The 13641-nt window shown below is 51.6% G+C and overlaps 1 protein-coding gene across 3 annotated transcripts in view; it reads right to left on the bottom strand.

The window, feature by feature from the left end:
* The window catches only part of PREX1 (phosphatidylinositol-3,4,5-trisphosphate dependent Rac exchange factor 1), a 194614-nt gene that overhangs the window by 63099 nt on the left and 117874 nt on the right, over nt 1–13641 (bottom strand). For all 3 annotated transcript variants that reach the window (XM_087445135.1, XM_087445136.1, XM_004430543.3), the window contains exons 7-9: nt 10184–10317; nt 3029–3147; nt 1613–1762 (exon numbers count right to left, since the gene is read on the bottom strand). In XM_087445135.1, the coding sequence (XP_087301261.1) occupies nt 1613–1762; nt 3029–3147; nt 10184–10317 (403 nt within the window). The remainder of the gene's footprint in view (nt 1–1612; nt 1763–3028; nt 3148–10183; nt 10318–13641) is intronic.

The raw sequence follows: 13641 nt of genomic DNA, 5'->3' as shown, positions 1-13641 counted from the left end.
GGCAAGTACCATTATCCCCATTTTACAGATGAAGAAACTGAGGCCCAGAGAAATTAAGTTCTCTGTCCGAGGTCCCCCAACTAGAAGTGGTGGAACCAGGAAATTTGGCTGCAGATCTGTGCTCTGGACCACAGCATGCACCACCCCTGTAAACCCAGCCCTGAGGTCAGGGTTTGGAGAAAACACAGATACTAACGACGGAGGCAGACTCAGGTCACACCCCAAATCACATAAGCCCTGCAGGACCACAGCCCTCGATTCCAACCACAGTTACTGATGAGCCACACCCAGGCCACGCTATGCCCCCGAACCCCACGCCCAGTCCTGACCACACCTCCAGCCCTGATCAGTTCCAGAGGTCACAAGCTTGCCCAGCCAGGGGCCAAGTTCAGTAGTTTATTTGGCCTAACGGCATTTTAATAAATTTTGATGGAATATTTAAATCAGGAAATATCACCTTGAAATCCAAATGTCTAGCTTCTCTAGGAAAAACAAGTCAATGGATCTAGCCATGCTGGGCCCATATTCCTGAGAGATGATGGTGCCCTGTACTCAGCTGGAGTCAGGAGAACACAGAAGTGGATGGACTTGGCATACATGTGCAAGGCAGAGTTAAAGGGACCCGATCGACTGATTTTGGGGAGTGGGTGGAAGTCAGGGATGACACCAAGAGTTGGAATCTGAGCTCCTGGGCCAAGGGAGGAGCCACTTCCTGAGGAAGGGAAGTCGAGGGGATGAGCAGTTTTGGGGCAGAAGACAGGGTGGAAATTCAGAGTTCTGATTAGACACGGTAAGTGTGAGGTGTCTATGACACGTCCAAGTGGCAATTTCAAGTGGGCAGGATATAGATATGGAGGAATCTGGGCCTCAGTTTCCTCCTCTGTAAAGCTGGGAGGTAGGGAGGGTTTTTAGGATCGTGTGTCAAATGTCCAAGTACGGTCAGATCCAAACCTCATGCAGCAGTATCACAACCCTTCCCAAACATACCACGGCCTCCCCTTCCCCCGCCCGGTGGTCTCTGGGCAATAGTCCAGTGCTCACTCCCAACCCCACCCAACTAGCACACCCAGCCGTGCACTACCTTACATGAGCCACCCAGAGGTGCCTGGGCCCCGAGATTCAGAACCACGGTTAATGGGCAGTCCCCAAGGACCCTCCTCCCAGAAGAGGACTCGGTGAATCTCAAACACGAAGAACCCCGGGTGAAGGAAACAGAACCACAGACGAGAAAAAGGCAAGTAGGGAGCGTCGTGGCTGCCAACGCTCAAGGGTGAAGGAGGCCGAGAATGCCAGGACAGCCAACCATATCAGCACAACTGTGGGCAAGTCCCTTCCCCTGGGCCTCAGTTTCCCCATCTGCCTAGTGGGCTAAGCCAGATGACCTCAGGTGATCTGAGATACCTGCTATAATACAGTCCCAGAGCCCCTGCCCCTTCAAAGACCTGCTTCTCGTAGCCCCGACCTTTCTGGAAAGGACCTACGCCCCTTCCCCAGGCACAGCCCTTGCTCTGCAGAAGTGACCGGTCTGGGCGAAGCCATCCACACCCCAGGGACCCTGGGCAAGCCCCCCGAGGCTGCCACTCATCAAGGGCCGGGGGGCCCAGCCACTCACTCTCGCGCTGCTCCCGCTCGCGGATGATGGCGTCCAGCCACTTCTGCTTCTCCTCCGCCGTCTTGGCCATGCAGACAAACCACTTGTTCTTGGCCGTGTTGTGGATCTTCCAGCCGTTGGTGACGGTGTAGCCATTGCTGTGGTAATCCGCTGGTGGGGGCAGGAGGCAAAGGTGGTGAGCATGGGCTCAGTCAGGCGACTGAACATTCCCCTCCACACGCTCGTGAGGGGGTCACGGGACCAGCCCTTCCTGCTCCGGAAAGACAGGGCGGCAGGGGCACCAACAGGATCAGGATTTGGGAGCTGAACTTTCAACCCTTCAAGTGCTCACTCCCTCTCCTGTCTACTCTCTGGTGGGCAAGGAGGACCTGCCAACAAGATCCCCCAACCCCTCCACTGCAGGGGCTATAAGCCCTCGCAGTCAGGCTCAAATGCAGGAGTGACTCAGAGGGAAACACCTGCCCGGAGCCAGGAACGCTTCCCTGCCTCCCTGCCCGTCTCATTCGAACACCTGGGCTACTTAAAACCCTAGCGCAAGCCGGACAATGCCAAGTCGTGGGGCCCTCAGGCACTGCCGGCTGGGATGCAGACTGGCAAATTCAGAATCTCTGAATCAGGCGGGCATTATCCAGGGAAGCTGAATCTGAGGGGGGGTCCACAGGTCTCGTGAGACTGCCAGAGGGGTCTATGTCTCAAAACCAAACAAGAACCCCTGCCCTAGACACACTCACGGACACAGACACACTAAGAGATCACACAAGGATGCTCGCAGCATCACTGCTCCCCAGAGCAAACAGTGGAAACAGCCCAAATGTCCGCCACCAAAAGAGTGGCTGAACTGTGGACTATTCATGCAGTGGACTACTATACAGCAGCGGAAACCAACAAGCTACGGAGACCACGTGCAGAAACACGGGTGAAGCTCACCAACGTGGGAGTGAGTGAAAGGGGCAAGATGCACAAGAATATACAGTATCTTCTGACCATTTAAATACATATACAACTATATATATATATATATAAAGCCATTTAAATATATATAATATAACCATTTAAATAAGGCTTTAAAACAGAGAAATTTTAATGAAAATGTTTAGTAATGCATACTTAGGAGGTAAAAACATGTTTTAAAAGCAAGAAAATGATCACTGCAAAATTCGGACAGCGGTTACTTCCGGGGGGAGGAGGCGCTGTGACCAGGGAGGGGTGTGCCAGGGGCCTCTGGGGTGCGGGCAGTGTTACTTGTTAACAGAACAGCGACTCCCCAGGTGTTCACTTTATGTGCATATGTTCTAGGCACTTTTCTGTAGGTAGGTTACATTTCACAATAAAAGAAAGAATTAGTTGACTGAAACAGAGATTGTGCCACAGAGCAGGAGGGGCTGGGCTCAGGCGAGGTGTGGGGTTGCGGCCCACCTGTTCCGTCCTCCACGTTCTCCACTTCCATGACTTCCGTGTTGATGCGGCCCCTGAAGATGTACAGGGAGCCATTGATGGATTTGGTCCTCTTGGTGGATTTCTTGCTCCCGGTGACCCTGAAAGGCAGTGGGCAGTCAACATCCCCTATGCCCCACCTCCCAGGGCTCACCTGTCTTCACAGAGCAGAGGAAGGAAGAGTGGTAGTACAGAGCACGCCCAGGGACGGGAGGAACGCCACACGGGGTCAGGAGAATGGGATTTGGGCTGGTGGTTGGGTGACTTGAGCAAGTCACTTCTCCACTCCCAACCACAGTTCCCTCATCTGGAAAATGGGCCAATAGCCTCGCTGACCTCACAGAGCTACTTTTCAGCTAACAGAAGACACTGATGAGACACTAACGAGAAAAAATAGAAACCCATTCCTCTTGGCTAGAAAATGGGTAGAGCCCACAGGGTTTCTAAAAAACAGGTGCTTCCTGAAATATAACCAGAGTGGAAGTGAGCTTGGAGTCTGTCCATCTGTCCATCCATCCATCCATCCATCTACCCATCCATCCATCCATCCACCTACCCATCCATCCATCCATCCACCTACCCATCCATCCATCCATCCATCCATCCATCCACCCACCTACCCATCCATCCATCCATCCATCCATCTACCCATCCATCCATCCATCCACCCACCCACCCATCCATCCATCCATCCACCTACCCATCCATCCATCCATCTATCCATCCATCCATCCATCCATCCATCCACCCACCTACCCATCCATCCATCCATCCATCCATCCATCTACCCATCCACCTATCCATCCATCTAACCATCCACCCATCCAACCACATCCACCTACCCACCATTCATTCACTCACTCAGGTGAAGTCTATCACTCGCCCATTCAGTCACTACATAAACATCTGACCAGTGCTTCCCATGGGGAGGAAACCACATTGGGACCAAGGGGAGTCATTCTCTCATGCATTCAACAAGCACTCAGAGAATACCTATTGGGTGCCAGGCACTATTCTAGGCGCTGGGGCTGCAGCAGCGAACAAAACAAAGTCTCTGAGAACTCATCTTCCAACACAGGGTGGGCAGGAGGCACACAGACAGACACTAAGCAAAGAAGTAAAACATATGCCAGAAGTGCTAGGTGTTGTGGTTAACATAAAGCAGAGAATGAATGCTCAGAGCTCGAAGGCCACTTGGTGGTGTGCATGGGCCCCCTGCTCCACCAGGTGGGTGATGCTCACACCAGAGCCAGCTGTCTTCGTTCCTAAACCTACCTGCCTGACGCACACCTGTCGCTGTAATTGGGTAAATTAACTATTGCATAAGCTGAGGACATACGAATGTGGAAAGAGAGTTGTCGCTCTGAAAATGAAGTTGAATGTCTCAGAAAGACCTGATAAAGTAAGTTGCTTTTGAGTTAAGAGTGAACTTATCCTCAAAGCGGAGGCCTTGACTCTATAGGAAAAGAATGTTTAACGAATGTGATGTATATGTTTTTAATTAAAATTTTTAAGGCTTATAAAAAAATAATAATGATAAAGCAGAAAAGATGGATAGGGAAGGTGGGAGAGTGTGATGTTACCTGGGGGGTGGGGGCTGGTCAGGGAAAGCCTCACTGAAGAGGCGGCATTGGAGCAAAGTCCTAAGGAAGGTGAGGGAGGAAACCAGGAGGATACCTATGGAGGCGCATTCCAGGCAGAGGAAGGCCCAGGGCACAGGTACATGGCCTGCCATGCTGCCAGGAGCAGTGAGGACGCCGGTGTGGCTGGACCCTGCAGGGTCCTATGGGCTGTGGTGAACCTGGGCTTCTACTGTGCGTGTGACATGGGAGCCATGGAGGGTCTGAGCACAGCAATGACGTGATCTAAGTTTTAAAGGACTCCCTCTGGCTGCCTGGCGGGAACAGACTGTAAGCGAGACCAGTGGAAAACAGGGAGAACCAGAGAGGAGGCTGGTGCAATAATCGAGGTGAGAGAGGATGCTGGTTTGTATGTTGGTATGTATCTATATATGTACGTGTGTGCATATATATATTCTTGTAAACTTTTTATTAAAAGATAAAATCCACACAAGAAAAAAATGCCCAAAGAAGTATATGACTGGATTAACTTTTACAAAGTGAACACACCCATATAAACATTTTTAACACCCCAAACGCCCCCCATCGCGCCCCCTTCCGGTCACTACCCCCCCCAACCCCGCAAGGGCAACCACTACCCTGCCGTGGGACCCCCTGAATCCCCTCTGCCTGTTTCTGAACTTCTCATCCATGGACTCGCACAGGGTGATGGGGATGGACACCTGGGTTGCTTCCAGTTTCATGCTGCTGTGAACGTTCCCGTACGTCTCTTATGAAGAACATACGTGCACATCTCTTTGAGTTATCTACCTGGGAGGTGAACTGCTGAGTTATAAGGAAGGCATACAATTGGCTTTACTAGACACTGCCAGGCTGTTTTCCAAAATAGTTGTGCCAATTCTCCCACCCACAGTTGAGCGGGAACATTCCAGTTGCACCACATCCTCCGCAACTGGTATTTAATTTTCATTTTGGCCATTCTGGTGGGCATATAGCAATATCTCACTAAACACGTCATTCGTATTTCCCTGACGAGTAAGGAGGCTGAGCATCTTTCCACGTTTATTGGCCATCTGGTGCCTTCCTCTGTGAAATGACTGTCCCTTGAACATTTTTCTGTTGGGCTGTCTGTCTTTTTCTTAATGATTTACAGCAGGAGTTGGCAAACTTTTCTGAAAAGGGCCAGATAGTAAACATTTTTGGTTTCACAGGCCATACGGTCTCTGTCTCAACTACTCAACTTGGCCTTGTGGCATGAAAGCATCCACAGACAACACAAAAACGAATGGGTGTGGCTGTGTGCCAATAAAACTTTATTTATAAAAATAGGCAGAGGGCCGCATTTGGCCTACAGGACTTCCTTATATATTCTGGATATGAGGCCTTTGTCAGTTACATGGGTTACAAAGATCTTCTCCTAGCCTGTAGCTTACCTTTTTACTTTCTTCATGTCTTTTGATGAACAGTTCTTAATTTTAATGTAGTCTGATAAATCTATTTTTTCCTTTACACTTATACTTTTTTTCTACTTAAGAAATCTTTGCTTACCCCCCAGATCATGAAGACAGTCTCCCATGCCTTCTTCTAGAAGCTTTACTGCTTTACTTTGCACATTTAAATCTAAGACCCATCTGAAGTTGATTTTTGGGTACTGTGTGAGGTAAAGGTCAAGACTCACTTTTTTCCCATTAGATATCAAACTGACCAGGCACCATTAATTGGACTGCACTGGCACATTTGTTGAAATTCAAATGACCACTTACACGTGGGTCTACTTCTGGACTCGCTATTCTGTTCCATTAATCTACTTTGTTTTTACAGCAATACCACATCGTCTTAATTCCTGCAGCTTTATAGTAAGCCTGGGTATCAGTAACACCTGTCCTCCAGCGTTGTCCTTCTTCAAAGCTGTTTTAACTATTTTTGTGTTTCCAATGTAAATTGTACAACCATTTACATACACATACACACAACCTCCCTCCTGGAATTTTTGTTGGAATTACATTGAGGTTCTGGCCAAAGTCTGATGACAGAATGCACAGGACTTGCTGAGGAAGTGGGTGTGGGGAAGCAGCAGACCAGAATCAAGGATAACAGGGACTCTGGCCTGAGCTCCTGGGTAAGCGGTGGTGCCATTTATCGGGCACGAGGAAGACTCGGGAGGCAAAGGCTTAGAGCAGGAGTTGCAATGAAAATGACGAGTCTTATTTTAGACATAATTTAAGTGTGAGCTGTGTGAGGCACCCAAGTGAAGATATATATTTATATTTTTTCTACTTTACCTACCATGTGCCAGGCATTATTCTAACCACTTAATCTATAAAAACCACCCTATGAAATGGGGACTACTTTTATCCCCATTTAACAGCCAGGAAAACAGAGGCTGAAATGCTGCCATGACGTGCCCAGGGCCGCACAGCTAGTAACCGGCGAGGCCTCGATGTCCTTAAACACGACCCGCTGCTGCCGCCTCCGACACTAAGCAGGCAGCTGATATGAGACTCAGCTCCTCCGGGTCTCAGTTTCCCCTTCCGAAGAAAGGAGAGGTGGGCTTTTCAAACACTCCCTTTCACTTCAGACATCCTTTGAAAGTAGAAAAGCAGAATCTTCTACTTTTGAATTAGACCAGAAGCACTGTGAGTCAGAGACCTTCCCTGACCCAGGTCCCGGACGGGCGACGGGCGGTGCCCTGCATGACCCAGGCCAAGACAAAACAGTCTCAGACACCTAGCAGCCACAGGCGTGTCCCGTGACCACATCAGAGCCAGGCTGGGAGTTCCATCCACTGTTGCTCAATCCCCCTGGGCCCTCTCGGAGCCCAGCCCCGGGCTCCTAATCCAGAGGCAGGAATGCTGGCCGCCGGCCAGGTTCTCTCAGGAGACAGATGTTCCCTCTCCCTCCAGCCGGCCCAGCGCACTTGCAGAACAGAGGCAGGAAATGGCCTTAAAAGAGCTCGAGGCAGCCACAGGGCAGGCCCTAGAAGGCCCACTCAGAGTCCAGCACAATCAGAATCAGCTGCTATGGCTCCAGCAGGTGCGACCATGTCAGCAGAGAAAGGGCCTGCCCTGGGATGGCCGAAGGCTGAGCAAGCGTGGCCAGAGCTGGGAGCAGGTCACAGAGGCCAGAAGGGACATCCTGTTTCCGAAACCCCTAAAGCTCTGGGAAAAGTGCCTGCTTCAGACAGCCCAGGGCGGGAGGCGGGGAAGGGGGAGAGTGGACGTTGGCAATGGCCTTGGTGCTGCCAACGGAGGACTTCCAGGATGGCCCCAGTGAGAACAGGCAGGAAGCAAGGAGGAAGGAGAAGGGGGCACTGATGGCGGGATAGGAGGACATGAGACAGACCTAAGAGAGCAGGCAGAAATAAAACACCAAATGAGAAACAGACTCACTGAACCGGCCACTGGCAGACGGTCACAGAGGGAGACCGAGGCCTCTAATGAGAAGGACCACGTTCCAGAGCAGAGAGGACAGAGCAGAGGGGAAGGGGCCTGTGGCTGAAGCACCTACTATGTGCTGGGTGCTGCACCCCTGGGATCACACCGAGCAGGAACCCAACATGCGTGGAGGTGCATTAACAGCAATAATAATAGACGCTAACCCTCATTTTGTGCACTCACTACATGCCAGGCACACTTAACCCACTTATTGTTCACAATGACTCTACGAGGTACAGACAATAACTCACCCTACTTTACAGACAAGGGAATTGAGGCAAAGTCACAGAGCTAGAGAAATGGCTGAATAGGGATTCAACTGTAAGCAGCTTGGCTCTAAACCAAACACTACTGTTTGAAGAAGGGGTTTATCATCCCCATTTTACAGAAGAGAAAACTGAGGCTCAGAGAGTCAGGCTAGAGGAGGAAGACTATGAGAAGCCCACACAGGTGCACGGAACGCCCATCATTCGCCCTGTGATAAGGTTCCTCATCACAACCTTAGGAGGCCAGCAGAAACAGACAAGGAAAATGAGGCTCAGAGACAGCAAGTGACACGCCCAGAACCACAGAGGAAGTTGGAGGTAATGCTGATAGTAGGGCCCTGGGCCTGGAACTCCCCTCAGCCCTAGCTTTTGCTAAATAAAGGAATAAAGAAGCCTCTGGAAAGTCGTCATTTCATCCCAAAGACAAAGTAACAGGAAGGAGAATTCAAAAATGGCTGAGTTGGTCAGTAGAGACCATCCTCTATCTGCTGAGCAAAAAAACTGGAAGACAGGAATCTCTCAGCCCACCAGGCTCCCCACCCACTTATCCAACATCCACTCATGCCCCGACCCCTCCAACCACCTGCCCACCTCTCCATCGCCTAACTTCCCCTCTCTCCAATCATCCATCCATCCATCCACCAACTCAGTCATCCGATTATCCAACCTTCCATACCACAGCCCAACTGACCCGGTAACTATCAACCACCCATCCATCAACACACAATCCAACTGACCATCTATCCACTAATCTCCAAACATCCATCACTCACCCCTCCCTCCCAATTTTATGACCATCCAACCATCCATCCATCTACCCGTGCACTCAACAAACCAGATGTCAAGGCCCCAACTCACTACTCATCTAAACACACCTCTGCCAGCTCATCGTGTCTTCGTATCTGTTTCTCCAACTACTCGAACATCCATATATTCCCCCAACTTTCTATCCCTTCATCCAGCCATCTCCTAAACCTCCAACCATTCAACCATTCACGCATTCACTTACTCACTCATCCAGCCACAAATCAACTCATACATCCAACCACAATCTCTCCCTTCCTGCCTCCCTTCATCTACCATGTACTGATCTCCAAAACCTCCAACTACCCATCTATCCCTCCTCCCATTTGCCCACACCTCCCATCATTCACACTTCCAATCATACACACATCTGTGTCTGTCTACCACTCATCTACCCATCCACTCACTCCTAGACTCTACAAAGTGCAAGAAGGTACAGAGAAAGAGGCAAAGACGAGGAAGATACTATCGTTACCCTCAGAGAGCTTAACAGTAGAAGAGGCTCCTCCCCTCAAACCCTCTCCCTTTGGGATCACAGGATATTGGTGCCACAAAGAATCTGCAAACTTCCATGACAGTCTCGACCTACACTGTCCAATATGGCAGCCACAGCCATAGGTGGCTACTGAGCACTGAAAACGTGGCTGGTACAAATTGAGATGTGCTGTAGGTGTAAGATACACACCCGATTTTGAAGACTTAGTGTAAAAAAAATGCAAAATATCTCTTTAATAATTTTTAAAAGTTGATTACACATTGAAATGATAATATTTGGGGATATATTGGGATAAATAAAATATACTATTTAAATTCACTTCACCTCTTTTTTTTTTAATGTGGCCACTAGGAAATCTTAAACAACATACGTGGCTCGCATTACAGTTCTACTGGACAGTGCTGATCCACAAAAAACCCTTAACTCAGAAGGAAAAAGGGAGGCCCGAGAGGGAGGTGACAAGCCTAAGGTGTCACCATGAGAAACTGTCGGAGTTCCACCAGCCCCAGTCTCCTGGCAGACGCGGCAGCCCCGCCCCCAGCCTCCCACCAACTCACCTGGATTTCCGCTTGCAATAGACAAGGAGGTTGTCGAAGAGGAAGAAGGCCCGCTCCTGGATGTTCCCCGCGGAGATTTTTAGCAAAGTCCCCTGCAGGAGGAGCTGGGTGCAGATGTCCGTGAGGTTGGAGCCCTGGGAGAGCGACGGGGGGCACAGTGAATGGGCTGGCAAATCCAGGAGAGCACCGGGGGAGATCCCCTCCCTTCTCAGAGGCAGAACCCACCCCTGCCTCCCTCACACCCTAAATGCACCACTGCACGCAAATCTGTCAGCAGACAGAAAACCAATGTGATCCGATCAATGGCTTCCACCCGCTGAGTGTGCCAGAGCACCGCTGGGAAGAATACGGGGAGACGACCACCTCACAGAAGGGGCCTCGGGGCTCAAGGAGGTGACATGACACCAGCTCACAAGGCATCTGGTTTTGTTTTGGTTCTGTTCTTGTTTGGGCTTTAGGTGGGTTTTTTGTTGTCTGGATTTTTTGCCTACCCCTTCCTCCTTATTAATTTATGTCCTGACTTGTTCTTCTGTCTCCCCCAAGAGAAGACCATGTCCTGAAGGACAGGAAGCATTGCTAAGCATTTATCAAGCGTCTGCCACTGTATTCCCAGCACCGACCACCCTCTCTGGCACACAGTAGGTGCTCAATGAATGCCTGAGACCGGGTGATGAACACAGTGTGAGCACCATCAGGGGCAGGACTCTGAGAGCAACCACTCCAGCCAAGGATGTGAGGATACACAGGAACGGTTCCCAAACTCTACCCGGTCATTGATGCTAAGTGACGGGGGTGGCTAAGACGCTAAGTGTGCATGAAGTTTGCTGGACGCCCGTGAGGTTCAGGGCGGTGTGGTCAGGAAAGGCACAGGGGAGGAGTGAGGCAGCCTGGGAGGACGGCGAAGAGCAAGAGGCTGAGGGTGGAGGTGGGGAAGGTCCCTGCTGGGAGGGGTCCTCAGAGCCGGCGACCACACAGGGGGCACCAAGGCAGGGGCAGAGAGATCCCAACGTGCTAAGAGAGAAGCTGCAAAGAGACCTTGGAGGGCACAGAACACCAGCTAAGGCAGCCCCTGGCTGTCCCCGAATCCATCACAGGAACGGAGTTTTAGCTGGCACCTGGTGCCCAAGCACAGACTCCATTTCCCAGCATCCCTTGCATCAGGCGTGGTCATGACTAAATTATGGCCTGTGTGCCCCACTTCCACATCATTTCTTGATAGAAAATTGCCCCCTCTCCTCGTCCTCCCTTCCCTCTTGCCACAGGCTGGAAGACGACCACAGAGCTTGACACGCTGCAGCAGGAGGTGAAGTGAGGAGCGGGAAGGCACCCTGGTCCCCACGCCAGCCTGCACTGCTGAGGAGAAATAAACTTTCATCTCATTTAAGCCGCCGTCTCTCTCTCTTACAGCAGCCAACCACGCACTTTAACTAATACATCAAGATAAGGATGGAGGCCCCATCAACAGGTGGGCGATGGGGTGCCCTGACATTTAGGCCCCAGGGCTATTATGCAAAAGCAGTGTTTTAGGGGAGATTCATTTGACAGACCTGCAGACTACAGTGAAGGGAAGAGAAGTGGTGCTGTCTCTGCCTGGAAATGAACTGGGGGAGGAAAGAGCGAGAACTGCTCACAGAATCTCCTTCCCCAAACTCTCAACACCCAGAACCAACGAGGAGTTCACACCCCAGTGAGATCTGCTGACCCAAATGTTTCTGAGACCCCATACGGGCAACCGGTTCTGGCAACTCAGAAATCAGGCGGCCTGCTAACTGCCCACCCCAGTTCCCTCGGCTGCCGTCAAAGCTGGCTTGCTCCGTGCCCACAGCCAGCTGGGCGCAGCAGATCCATTCGTCCAACAGTGCCGAGACCCCTCTGGGACCCACCTGGGGTCCTGGGAAACCAGCTTCTTTGTAGTCAAGAGCTGTGCAGCCCAGGACAGGAGCACACACCCGTGCACAGATATTACAGCCTGGACGCTCGCACGCCGCAGCCAGCGGATTCCCGCAGCACAGCGACCCAGGAAGGCGGTGAGCCTGCTGCACCAGGGCTCAGAGCGCCCATGACAGACAAAGAGCCCCTTGGACCCCCAATATGACCCCCTGGACGATGAGGTTTTCAATGGCCCACAGGCCACATCAGAGCAGACGGCAGTTCGGCAGTTCCTCGAGACCACGTGTCCCCGTCTCCTCCCCTCGCCTCAATCAAGCCCACCCGCCAGCCCTTCCAGGCTCCAAAGGGGGATTTTAGCTGTTCGTATATGAACCTAGTACCCGGCCGGGCTGCAGGGCCCAGAGCCCTGAGGTCACACAGGCCTAGATCGGACCCTTCTGCCACGGGGACCGCAGAGAGGAAGCACACTAGCCTGGGAAGCTGCCTCTCCGGCCTCGGCCAAGCACCACCCAGCAAACTGAAAATGAAACACCAGGGACTCAGCGGGGGATGCCCTCCCATCCCGCCCTGCTGAGACGCCCCGCGGGCCCTGGGTATCCCTGGATCCTTGACCCCAGGTCGGGGTGGTGCGAAGGATCAGATCACAGGGAGGAGGCTGAGCTCCAAGCTCAGGGCTGGAGACGGCCTGCAGACTCGATGGGATGAAGTAGCCTTCAGAGAAGAGGAGAAAAGCTGACGCCCACACAGGGCCCACCACACGCAGCTACTGTTCTAAGTATCTCATACAAACTCAGCTCACTTCTATTCCTAGTCTTTTGTTTCCTAACCATTTTATGTTTCCCCCTCCTGTTTCCTTCTGTCTCCTCGCAGGTGACTGAGTAGCTGAGGGCCTCTTAGACCAGGGCTCCCAGAGCCAGCGAGAGGGGTGGCCCTACTGATTTCTTATTAAGAACATGTACTTTTTTTTATGACTCTGAGCTCACATAAAAGCCCGTGGGACTTCATCTGCATGTCCCCTCTGCAGGAGGTCAGCCCACACCGGATACGAGCTCTAGCCAAGGCTGCCTGATGCTTTTTCGTCTAAAAGACCTAACGTTCACTGAGCGTTGACTCTGAGCCAGGAAGGAATGCACTGTGCCAGGTGCCCCCCACACACACAGCCCCCGAGGCCTCACGTGACCCAGGAGGGGGTCCTGCCATCATCCAGACTTTCAGATGAGGAAACTGAGGCAAAGGAACCCCCCCGCGCAGAGGGAGCCGGCTCGCTCACTCACTTGCGCGTATTGCGACAGACAGGTATTTCCTTGTGCTCAGCAAAATGGATTTATGGATTAACTTATCTGGTTTTGACTAAACCAGTCTCCCGACTCAAAGGGACAAGCGGCTTACAAAGGATCAGGCCAAACAACCACGGATCAGAGATCAAACTAAAGACGCAGAGCACAACCACACAGCAAGCAAGTGGCCAAGGAAAGACTCCTCCTCCAAAGCCGAGGCCCGCGCCAGCCGTATTGCAAGAGATGACAGCCATGGAATCAGAGTGGCAAGACGTCAGACAAAAAGATCAG

This window comes from Ceratotherium simum, chromosome 21, assembly GCF_057802395.1.
Source record: "Ceratotherium simum simum isolate JZ-2026a chromosome 21, ASM5780239v1, whole genome shotgun sequence".
Taxonomy (NCBI): domain Eukaryota; kingdom Metazoa; phylum Chordata; class Mammalia; order Perissodactyla; family Rhinocerotidae; genus Ceratotherium; species Ceratotherium simum.
Note: the sequence above shows the minus strand (reverse complement) of the source record. Positions and strands in the feature narration are given on the sequence as shown.